General features: G+C 39.3%; 1 protein-coding gene across 2 annotated transcripts; it reads right to left on the bottom strand.

Annotated features, from left to right (window-relative positions):
* Nucleotides 1-2,058: 2,058 nt before the first annotated feature.
* LOC111332946 (uncharacterized) lies at nt 2,059-11,650 on the bottom strand. Of its 2 annotated transcripts, none has more exons than XM_088759016.1 (11): nt 10,017-11,650; nt 9,434-9,542; nt 8,871-8,984; nt 8,424-8,466; nt 6,096-7,033; nt 5,730-5,822; nt 5,255-5,347; nt 4,947-5,120; nt 4,405-4,424; nt 3,942-4,072; nt 2,059-3,688 (listed from the first exon to the last, which is right to left on the bottom strand). In XM_088759016.1, the coding sequence occupies exons 1-11, from the start codon at nt 10,610-10,612 to the stop codon at nt 3,552-3,554; spliced, it is 2,448 nt and encodes an 815-aa protein (XP_088615142.1). In that variant the 5' UTR covers nt 10,613-11,650; the 3' UTR covers nt 2,059-3,551. The 2 variants fall into 2 exon arrangements, with proteins under 2 accessions (XP_088615142.1, XP_022794171.2); XM_022938436.2 differs by having other exon boundaries at nt 4,405-4,502; nt 10,017-11,649.
* Nucleotides 11,651-12,329: the final 679 nt, after the last annotated feature.

Here is a 12,329-nt window from a genome sequence, read left to right as displayed (position 1 = left end):
AGCCACGCTTGCCAGCTATCATCTGAGTTGTCGTCAAAATATGCACAATGCCACGGTGTATGTGAAAACAGGCATTTTAGATGTTCCTAGTCAGCCTTTTTATATGCATAAACAAGTTTCTTTGATTTACGTGGAGGAGGGAAGGATCCAGATAAGAAAAAGGTTAAACAGTAATGAAAATTAAAGTCACCAGCAATTACAAGTGAACCAGTTTTAGTGATACAGGATTCTAAAAGAGACGAAAATTCATTCATAAAACGCTCAGTAGAAAGATTGTTTCCAGAGGACAGTGCAGGACAATAGACAATAAGGATGGAAACAGTTTGCGAAAAACCTTAACTTTGCACTCCAAGGCTTCAAAGGAAATGAAGGTGTCCAGATAATCCTTTGATGTCTGCTTAACTGGTAACGAACTTTTGAAAAGCAATCCGACGCCACCACCTCTTCCTTCACGAGCAGAGTGTAAAAAGCCATAGCCATTTGGGATAAGACTTCCAATTACGAAATTATCATATAAATCCCCAGTGTTGAGCCAGGTCTCCGTAATAGCAATAATATTAAAATCCTTGTCCACAACATAGTCCTTGATAGAGAGATATTTATTGCGGACTGATCGACAATTCAGGAGGCCAAACAAACAAAGCTTCGGAGCCGATAAAGTAGACTTGTTGGAGTTAACAGGTTGCGTGTTCGAAGTCATGCAAATCTGCACGAGGTTATTCTTGTTAACAGCAGTATGCAAATTTTTAACTTTAGGAGGAAAAGTTCTTCGACTTTCCACAGTATTGATAGGCCAAACCCCGTCGGTAATTTCACTCTTGACACGACGTCCAGCTCTCTCCTCACGAAAGCGCAAGAGGTTGTGGCCATTAAGAAGATTAGGAATCATTAAACGGGCGGAATACCAAAAATTGTACGATGGGTGAAGATGTTGTTCGTTATGCGTTTCTGAGAAACTATTTGTAATGGAAACATTCACCTCTTCAGGGATTCAGGGATTCGAAACTAGCATTCCCGACACTAGCCATTGGTAGCTCCATCAATAACGTTTTCGTGACACACCGTGGGCAAGTCTAAGATGTTTTGAGAGACTGAAACTGTCGTTTAAATTCAGTCGGTGTAACATGGCCGCATTTAATATGACGAAATAACTTCACGGGATTGGCAAAGTTTCAGTCACAGCAAATTATGCAAAAAATCCAGAAAGATTTAAGCTTAACTCGTTTAACATTTAAAGCGACATATCAATGACTGCAACCATCGTGTTGTATACAAACCTCGCAAACTTTAAAACACGTTCTCTAGTGACACCTGCAAAAGTATTCAGTATAATTTCCGGTAAGATTTTCGCGGACAATCTGATCGATTTCTCTTACATTGTGTGCTGAGACTGAAACTTTTCACCTCAAGCAAATCTCCGTCACATGGCCCAAACAAACATAGCGAGCAACTGAGCTATTAGTCTATGTCCGTGTTAAAACACACGAAAGGACTCTAAAGTACACTTCACTCTGGTTGGGCAGAAAAACACAAAGATTTTCTGGCACCAATCAGATGGCAGAACGACTGCGACCGTTTGGAACTAGTCTTGTAAGACAATGTCTCCTGGGGCTCTTCATGCTCTAACTTGAAATCGACCCACAGCCCCTGGGTCTCCGAGAATGATTATGGCGAGGACCCGTTGAGAGAGATTTGACTAGGTTCCAGGTTGACCGCGCATTAACGGTCTCTCAGCTGCACAAGAAGTTCCTTCCACGCATTAGAAGAATTCCGAATCGAACGGCCGTTAATTTGAAATTCTCGCTGGATTGGTTGCTCGACAAACCGACTTTTGTGAGATTTTTTTCGGTGAACCTAAAGGGCAACTATTTGGCTTTCGTGCTGCCGAGTTTTGATTCGAGGGAAAGTATTTAAGTGTTATTTTCGAGCGATTTTGGCGAGTATGTGTCAACAGAAGTTTCCGACCTTCCCGTATTTTATGCACGGTAATTTAGGGCGTCAAGCTAAAACACATCAAAACGGCCTCAAATCGCGAGGAGAACAACACAGACTACTCTCTACGAAGGTAAGACTTTATTTCTTTGATTATTTCACACAACTTTACATTTACGGAGCTCAAAAGCAAGTCCAACTAAAACACTATACAAACTCTTTAATTATTCATTGTGAAAGAGCCTGTGACAGAGCTTGGGCTACCTGTGGTTAATCTCTAATAACAAAGAACTATAGTGAGGAGTCACTTTCGAGTTACACACCGCAGCTCTTCCTGCTTCTATTATTCAACCCAAAAGGTCTAGTGAAGTAGTTTGGATTGTACATGTGCAGGCCTCTAGATTCTTTATCATGAGGAGAAACAAAGAGGCAAAAACACTTGAGTACGTGGTACGTGATAACCGCTTGACTCCGTCCATTCAAAGAACCTGAGTGTCTTTGTAACGTAATGTAACTCCTACGCTAATCTGATATGTTATCCTGTCAGAAACTACAACATTGTGATCTGACCTTAATTCTTCCAAACGTATCTAAAAGATCCAAAATGTTCAATTGCGTAGTCCGACGATAAAAGCCTCTAATTTATATTGCCAGTATTTATAACTCGAGCTAAAGGCTAGGTTTACACTAGAGGAGAGTTTTCCGGATTCGTAAATGTTCCCGGATTCATCAATTTTGGAGTATTCGGATTCGTAGGCGTTTACACTGAAAGGATGTTCGGATTCCTGACCGTTTACACACGACGACAACTCCGGTTTTTTTTTCTGATTTTCTCTCAAGTAGGGACCTAAGATCTTCGCAAAGTTCCATAAAGGTAGGGTGGGACATTCTAAAATTTTCTCTCCACTCGCTAGCTACCGTGACATTTCCCATCATATTGTCCCACCTGGCACTTGTTCGACCTGGCCTAACCCAAAACCGTCTCCGTCTTCGATCCTGCCATCTATGTCGTCGGCGATTAAGTGTGGCTGACGTTAAACTTCCTTGCAATAATAATTTGCGTTTCCTCAGAAATACTGTGGTACACATGATAAAATTTATCGCCTGAACCTGCAACAAGATTAGGCAACCGGAGACCGCCAGCAATGTTAGCACCAGATCCTGCATTTTGGTTTCACCGCAAACTCAAAAGATTGCAGGCGGAAATAATATCCGGATTCGAGAAAAAAAAGCGGTTACACGACAAAACTTTCCGGATTCAAAAGTTATCGGATTCAAAGTTCCCACTTTAAGTTCCGGATTCAAAATCTCCGGAGACACGACCAAACCGGGGAGTTTTTATTTCGGATCCGTCCACTTTCGTGTAAACGGCAACATCAATCCGGTACTAAAACGTTTCGGATTCATCATGAATCCGGAACAATTTCCTCTAGTACTAGTGTAAACCTTGTCAAAGAAGATTGGTTTTAGAACTTGAAACTTCTCCGACGACCACTTGAGCCACTAGCCAAGTGAACTAGGTTGGGTAGGCGAAAGTTGCAATATCCATCTCTCAGTGATATGTATAGAAAGTTTAAAACAATATGCTATTTGCACGTAATGATTACAGCGAAATGTTTTTACAGTCTTGTGTCATAAGTGCAAGAAGACATTGCAGCCAGTACGGAATTCTGGGTTTTATCCGGGTTAACGCTCGGCTTTGACGTGTTTTGCTGTGAAACGCACTGATCTGCAGCGGCCTCAACATGTATTCGAGCTAAAAGGGATAGAGAACGCAAAGATTTTTCTATTACCTAACCATTAATTGATTGTTTGAATACAACAACTTTTCAAGCATTTGTAACCGTATATAAAATTAGCCACTTTTTCTTGTTTCAGTAAATCTAAGCTAAGGGAAGAGGCAGGGAGCAAAGTTAGTGTATAGGTTTCTACATGCCTTCCGATGACGTTAAAAAATTTTTTTGAGACTTTTTTGCAAAATATTGAATGATACGACATATTTCCATTACCTTTGGATTTGCAGGTAAATTTTGAAGGCTGGAAAAGCAAAACCACCAGGACTCCCATCAAAGTCATTATACCACAGGTCACCGCAAAGGCATCTTTGACATAATTGCCAATCTCCTCTTTTGAGCTGGTTCTAAAATGTTACAAGAAATTGGTCGAAGGAAAAGATGACATAGGACATGTTTATTTTCATATTTGTGAGGCCTTTCGGAATAGGATGGGGTGTTCAATGTACTAAAAATAGCACGCGATTGGTCGAAGGAAAAACACTGTTGTTTAGCCCACTGCTACGACCCCAGTGCCTTTTTCATAAAATCATCAAGAGCATGCTACGACAGATCCAAGAAAAAATTAAGTTTAGAACAGGAACTAATGTTAATGAAGCAAAGGCCGACTTTATTTGTCAATCTTTTTGTTTTCATTTTACTTTAAAACATAATTAGAAAACACTCCAAGCTCACTTACCTTTTATCTGGGTACAATAGCTGAAGAAGAAAAGAAAGGGAACCCATTGACACAGAACCGAACACATTGATGATGGAAATCACCGATCCGCTTCTTTCCTGTACAGTGATATTGTAAACCTACATTTAGACTGAGGGTATTTAGACATTGAGGATAAGATTTTAGGGTATAGGGCACTTTCACCGGTTGCTCAGTGGTCTGCCGCATGTTTAGTGATTATTTTCCTTTCCAGCATTTGGTTGAATGATTGGTTGGTTGACAGGCTGGCAGGCAGGAGACTTGCTAGGTGCCAGGAAGTTTTTTTTCAGTATTCTACGTCACGAGTTTTTGAGTCACTGTGAGAGTCAAATAGAATAATTTTTATGTAGAATAAAGCCTTGAAATAATTGTTTGCATATGCAACAAACGCCAAAAAGTCGACAAGAAACTCAAATACAACGAACATAGCAAAAGGTGGCCTAAATGAAAACGAGTTACAATTGAAAAACTTAGATACTGTTTTAGGCTAAAAATTTCTATATCTTAAGAAAAACGTTACCCACCTTATCCTCGCCAAGCAGTTTAGCGATGAAAGCCAGTGCCATGACGTACATAACGGACAGACCACTTCCTATCATTGCCACTGGTCCATATGTTAATTGACGGGTGGGCGGAGTTTGAAAATAAATCCAAACAGTACCGGCCATCACAAAAGTACCCGCCAATACGTAGTTCCACTGCAATTATAGATCAAACATAACTTGTACTGTATCTCCTATAGATCGTATATCTAAAACAAACTTTTAACATTTACAATTGGTGTAAGGTACATTTACTTAAGTAACACAGAGTCAGAACCTTACAGACTCACCTTGTTTCCTATCTTCCTGTTTAGTTTGCCACAAATGAAGCTTGAAGACGACGCACTCATTAGGAGAACAAGAGGAAAATAGGCACTCGCTTCCTTAAACGAGACAAGACAAATGACGCAGTAAAATATACACTCTGTGGTTTTGGGAGAAAAAGGTAGACTGGCAAGACTTTAAAGCATTAAAAAAAATCTTTTCAAAATCTCCTTCTATCATTAAACAACATCGCAAATATCGATAATTGATTATTTCGTCAACCTCATTACATCAGTTATCATTTATTTACCGTGGAATATTTGATAATTATCGCGGATAACAATCGAAATTTTGAACACCGCTCAGGATTCCTTTGAACAGTTTTCCTTCTTAAAGGTACAGTTTTTCTACACATTTTGATTTAGAACGCCAAATTAACAAAAAAACGAAGATTTGATAATTAAAAAAAGTCAAATGAAAAATTATCCCATATTCAAATACCTTCGGGAAATGTAATTTTTCGATGAGATAGAGCGCCAGATAAGCGTAAACGGGCCCTTGAGCTAGACGAGAGAACGTGAAGATAGCGGCCACCTGAAAATAAAAAACAGTTAGAGTAGATGAGCCCAACAAAAAATCTTTCAATGGAATTCTTAACATAATTTAACCCTTTTTTAATACCTTTTAATTCTGTCCTTCGTCTTTAAGTACAAATTCCTGGGTTCTGTAAACTAAGAGAACCTTATTCCCTTTTGCGTGAACGAAATCGTGCGTCCATCGGTATTATTTGTTTAGCAGAGTATCTTAGAAACCAACCATTACCTGTTTTCAATAACGCATCTTCAAACAGGAGCACACAAGGCATACCTTGTATAAATTTGCATCTTTTAACCAATCTTTAAGTGCCTTTGGACTTCTACTCTCATATTGAGTCTTGCAGGGAAAAGAAAGATCAGGCACTTCGCCATACTCTTCTATATTCAATTTGATTTCTTCGCGTGGTTCAAATCCTCTATTTTCTGTTTCAGATGTCTCAAGATGATCTTGACTTCTTTGAAACGAAAAAGTATTCTGCGTCTTGTTCGACTCATGAGAGTTCAATTCCAGCTGTTTTTCATTCACTAAAGGAGATTCGAGTAACTTGAAAGCCACACAATTTTTCTTCATTCTGGAATGTCCCGCTGACGTATCGCTTATGCCCCTGTCAGCTTTTACCTCGCGTTTATCATCGTCAAAAGCCAAATTAAGAAATTTATATTTGTTCTCATCTGGTACTGAAACGACTCCATGTCTTCCAACCTTGGGCTTGTCCAAAACGGAATTTTTTGCGATCTCTCTAGTCTGGTCCTCTTGATAAACTCCTTGATCCTCATCTGCATGGCCGTTTTCTGCATCGTCAATTTCTAAATCCTCCAACGCTTCTTCGTGATTTCCATTTTCATTTACACTATTTGACGTACTTTGGTCTACATGATCAGATACTTTGGAACGGTCGTTCTCCAGTTTAGACAGGTTCCCATCATCTGGATCTAGTTTTACTCTCGCGGCCAAACACGTAACTATGTCGAGGTCTCGTGAAATCTCAATTGTTTTGGCAGTATCGTGATGTTCCAACTGATTTTGGCCAGTGTTGCTTTCACCTTCACAGAGAAGGGCATGCAAAAACCTTTGCATCACAGTTCTTCTTCTGTCGTGTGATGGACGGTTTGGAGTTACGTTACTTCCCTCGTGCTCAATTGGTTCGAAACTCGACGACGTCATGATCTTGTCAACAAATAAATGGGAAAGACTGGTCTTTCTAGAGTCTTGAGAAAGATTTAAAAATAAAGACTAGGGTTAGTTTACCCACAGTTTGAACACAGGTTCGAGAGAGAACAATTTAACTTTAATGCTTTAACTTTGATGTGTTTAGGACCCCCATCAGGATTGCACTAGTTTGCATACCCTGACAACATAACTTTTAGCACTTTTGATCAGTTAGTCAGTTATGGTGCTATACAGTTTGATCAGCTAGCTAGTTATGGTGCTATACAGTTTGATCAGTTAGTCAGTTATGGTGCTATACAGTTTGATCAGTTAGTCGGTTATGGTGCTATACAGTTTGATCAGTTAGTCAGTTATGGTGCTATACAGTTTGATCAGTGAGTCAGTTATGGTGCTATACAGTTTGATCAGTTAGTCAGTTATGGTGCTATACAGTTTGATCAGTTAGTCAGTTATGGTGCTATACAGTTTGATCAGTTAGTCAGTTATGGTGCTATACAGTTTGATCAGTTAGTCAGTTATGGTGCTATACAGTTTGATCAGTTAGTCAGTTATGGTGCTATACAGTTTGATCAGTTAGTCAGTTATGGTGCTATACAGTTTGATCAGTTAGTCAGTTATGGTGCTATACAGTTTGATCAGTTAGTCAGTTATGGTGCTATACAGTTTGATCAGTTAGTCAGTTATGGTGCTACACAGTTTGATCAGTTAGTCAGTTATGGTGCTACACAGTTTGATCAGTTAGTCAGTTATGGTGCTATACAGTTTGATCAGCTAGCTAGTTATGGTGCTATACAGTTTGACAGTCTGTAGTGACACTGAGAGCTTTTTTAAAAGATTCAAGGCGTACGTGATGGTGAGGTGGCCTTTCCTGTTTTTACCTCTTGTGTCAACAGTGGCCTTTAGCCTTGTTTACACATGAGTCTCGTAATACAGGAGGGGTGTTAGAAGAATGCAGAAAGCTACGCATACTCGAAAATCGGTAGAGGGTAAGCATAAGTCTCCAGCATTCCCCAGCCTCCCTTCAAGTTAGAAAGAAAAATTCTCAAAAATAAACACTAACCTGAAACGTCGCGACCAGGTAGACCGCGTGAAGCGTGTTAGTTATCTCAATAAAATCCATCTAGTTTATGTTTATGAATAAATTTTTCCGTTCAAGGTTGTGATTCGGTGAAAATGGAATTCTTCTTGGCCTTACTTTGCTTTATTTTTGCTTCTTTTTTTTTTTCTACGTTTTCAAAGGAAGCGATACTAACATTCTTCGGCTTTTTGCTATTTAAGCGTCATAATTTGAGAATGGCGTCAATGGTTAGTTTATATACCAAATATAATTTTGTTTGACTCCAATTGGTTGGAAAAATGGGGTGTACTGGTTCGTATCTTAGGATTTGCTAGTTATAGAGTTACGTGTCAACTTCTGAGTCCACATACTTTGAACGCCTCCAGACAATGGAGAGAACACTCCAGGAACATTCTGCAAAGAGACAATTCCAAAAACATTTTAGCAAGACCTGCTCGCTTCCACCAGCAGAGCGAATTCCCAGTGTCCCTACCAGCAAGCCACCATCCACAAGGATTTATCCAGTTGATAGTTTTTTTGGAACAACAATCACACCATACCATAAAAAGTCTCGACTGTAAGCATCGAAAAAAGCGTGAAAGTTTAATTGTCGCAAATTAGGTGACAGGAGTTGGTTTGAGTTCGTGGCAAAGCTTTATGCAACAAGGAAAAAATGAGATACTCTTGAAAAGCCTTGCTTAAGAAAAAATTCACAAAGATGCGAAGGAATCATTAGATTCAGTGACTTGTCTTCGTATTCGCACTTTCCTTTCGCAACAGGGTTACGCGGTATCGTGTGCACCTTCACTCCGACTTACCGTTAAATCCAAATGCGCGTTACGTTTTCTTAAACGTTTCTGTGGCTCCTTTGGGCCGGTGTAAAAAATTGCTGCAAAGAAGAGACCAGTCCCTGTTGCAATCCAAGATATTTTCTGTAAATTTAACAAAAGGTATCAAAATGTCATCCTCATGAAAGGATGGCATGGCATTAAAATCTTAAGAAATAGCTAAAATGTATTCAGTTATATTTAATTTTCGCATGTCTAGCTGGTTCTTTCTTTTTTAAAAAAAAAAAAAAAAAAAAAGAATGCAAGCGGCAGAGCCACAATAACGGAAGGAGGAACTTATTTCGATTCGTCCGTATATTCACCCCTCAACTATGAATTTCGGTGTTGTGAATCTCTCTCTCGTGGAGAAGGGTACTTTCCCTGGTGTCTAATGTTTAGTTTTAGTAATTGTTTCCTTCCTGGTTTTGAACAAATTTTCAGGTTCTTTTTCTACACTCATGGCCAGAGACAGCCTGATGGATTTGAGTTACTCTATTTCTTTTTTAACGAAAAAGGGATCTAAAAATACATGAAGAACTTCTCAGGGCACTAACCGCAAACACATTGTAGTCTTTAGGTCCCAGACTATCTGCACTGTCTTGTTCGAGAAGGACCCAGGCGAGGACATACACGTAAACTCCACTTAAGAAGGTGAACGCAGTCCTAGATCACCAGAGCAAAGGATTGAAATTGTAAAATTTCACGGAAAGCTTTATTTTAAATTACCGTACCTTCATCACTTAGCTGGAGAATATCAATTTGTATGTCGTGGAGCGCTCTTTGTTTTCTCGAGGGTTTCACACCAACCACAGATAACCGCAGGTAACCCAAGCTCGCACAATGAGCCTCCATCTGAAGTATGTAGTTTTGAGGATTAACAAACTTAGCTGTTCCTTTGAATCTTATGAGTCTTCTTCTCTGATTTATGGCCGTTCAACTAGTTTGCCCCGTATTCAACACTTTATGTGCTATGACCAACTCGAAAAGCTAAGTCGAAAGTATACGCGGCGTTAAAAAAAATTAAATCAACTTTCGACCTCGTTTTACTGAATTTATTCATCTTAATTTGAAATATTCTTAAAAAACCAATTGCAATATTTTCGAACTGTATCTCCCACGCCCTAACGTTAAACAAACCTCATGGCGCTTAGCGTTGTCGCCTCCTCAACATTCTCAGCGACAACTGTGATGAAGGCTAGATGATTTATCTCCACCATGTTGTACGAGAAGCCTTTCAATGCCGATAAAAAGCTGTAATAAAGAATTGGAAGCCACGTTTGCCCTCTGGCATCACAAAGAAGGCAACGATTCAACAAAAGAGGAATGCTGATTGCCATCAAGCATGTTGCCATTAGGTGCCAAGATTTGCGCCTTCCGATTTTCCTTGAAATGAAAGGAATATTGACTTGGTCTCCGAGGAGACCGTTGACCATTGAAAAAACTGCTTCTGACATTTGGCCTGTGAGTATTATTACTCCTACTTGCGAAGCTGAAAGCTCTACTACTTTCATAAAAAATAGGATTTGGAAGGATATCAACAACTGTCGGACGATGTCGTTAAACACGTTTCCCACAGCACAAGATAACATCTCTCTTCTCCGCATTTTGGACAGCAGTTTCAAATTAAACTTGTTTCTTGTTGCGCGGTTGTTTGACAAATACACTAATACAAATCGTTTGTTCCGTATAATCAGTCCTCCAAATAACTTTATTGCAACCCAAGAACAATCCATTAGGTCAATAGTGCGTGTAACTTTTGAAAATCAGTCAGGGGCGGGTGAATTGGAGCAGCTGGCCTGTTAAATAGCCAACTGAGATTTGCACGGATGGCAAATCGGACGTTCTTTAATATCTGCTAAACTAAAGGAATTTAGACAATTTGGGTTTATCAACTGAGTTCATAACGTGAATTGACGGCCAACGTAGAGTTATTCTAAAGCTGACTTTTCCAGTGTACTGATGCCATTCGTCAGAGCGAACGTGAATTGACCACGCTAGAGTGATTCTAAAGCTGACGTTTCGAGAGTCAGAGCTTCGCCAGAGGGAACGAAATTCACGTCATGCGGTTACGTAACCATAGCAACACCGGAAATATATCCTTTCCTGCCTTAATGATTCTATTCCTCGTAGCCAAGTCTCTTAAAAAACTATATTTGGACCACTGAGAACATCATTTCAGTCAATAACATGTGCACGTTTTGGGAACTCAGCCAGCTGATTATTAGCCACATCAGCCTTCCAAACCGATTGTTTATAACGTAAATAGAGTTCTTTTCATGTTTTGCATGTGGTTGTCCTTTAAGAAACGTTTTCAAGTAGAAACGTAAAAGGTATCTCTTACATGGGGGAAAGTGGATCGTTGGTTCGTCAGGTTTTATGTGCATATTTATTATTACCAAGTTATGTGTCATATTATTTGCGTCAGTCCATGAGCTCAAGATGCGGTCGTCCTATATCTACGGATGGTTACTTTTTCACGCGTTGGAGAGAAAACACGTGTTTTGTTTTTTTTTTTCGGCTGAGGTCCTAAGAAAAGTCGGTTTGCAGAAACTTGAGAGAGAGAGAGAGAGAGAGAGAGAGAGAGAGAGAGAGAGAGAGAGAGAGAGAGAGAGAGAGAGAGAGAGAGAGAAAGAGAGCGAGGGAGAGAGGGGTAAGAGCATCTCTGAAAGAAAAATACAATTTGTGAGTAATATATGGGAGTTATATATGTTCGGGGGGAATTGGAAAATGAATATTTGGCTCGTTAGTCTTTTCTGTACAAATCAATTTTTAACAAGTTCAACGTGCACATTCATTTACGTCAGTACAGGATCGCTTGATACGGTCGACTTATTCTTACATTGGGTTAATTTCACGTGTTTTGACTATGGCACGTGTTTTAGTTTTGTGACTGAGGCCCGTAGAGATAATTGGTATTTAAAGGGAGAGAGTAAAGAAAGTTTTCACGTGTTTAGAGAGAAACCGGATGTTTTGTGGTTTTTTTTGTGTTTTTTTTTTTTTTTTACTTAAATCCTTAGAAACGTATGGTCTTTTAGAGAGAGGAAGTGAGAGAGAGGGTAAAAAAAGAATAAGAAAAGAAAAATATTCGGAAACCCGAAGTTGTATAGGTAATCGAAGGAAGTTGACTTGAGCGTTAGGAAATTTTCATTTGGTTAAAAATACACTTTTGCATTTTCAAAATAGGTCCAGTCGATGCGCAAGAATAATTTGTGGACGCCGTCACTGCTAAAAGTCAATGCTTTGTTGGAATGCTTTTGAAAACTACTAAATGACCACTCGTACTTGTTCAGTCACCAACGGCCATAGTTGGGTTACATTACTTATTTGATCAACTTGTTATTTCTCGCGAGCAAGTTTAGGCAAGTCTCAATTATACCTCTATAAATATTTTTACATATTTTCATTTCGCTAAATAAAAGACGAAGACATTTCACAAATCAATTCCTACTG

The sequence above is a fragment of the Stylophora pistillata genome, chromosome 4, assembly GCF_964205215.1.
Source record: "Stylophora pistillata chromosome 4, jaStyPist1.2, whole genome shotgun sequence".
Taxonomy (NCBI): Eukaryota; Metazoa; Cnidaria; class Anthozoa; order Scleractinia; family Pocilloporidae; genus Stylophora; species Stylophora pistillata.
The sequence above is the reverse complement of the archived record's forward strand: the minus strand, read 5'-3'. Positions and strand labels throughout refer to the sequence as shown.

Bases quoted from the DNA above. Each gene is read 5' to 3' on its own strand.
- LOC111332946 (XM_022938436.2), bottom strand. From the start codon at position 10,612: ATGGATTGTTCTTGGGTTGCAATAAAGTTATTTGGAGGACTGATTATA. The intron at 5,348-5,729 runs GTATTTGAATAT...GTCTCGTTTAAG, and splicing joins AAAAATTACATTTCCCGAAG to GAAGCGAGTGCCTATTTTCC. The intron at 4,073-4,404 runs GTAAGTGAGCTT...GTAACATTTTAG, and splicing joins CTATTGTACCCAGATAAAAG to AACCAGCTCAAAAGAGGAGA.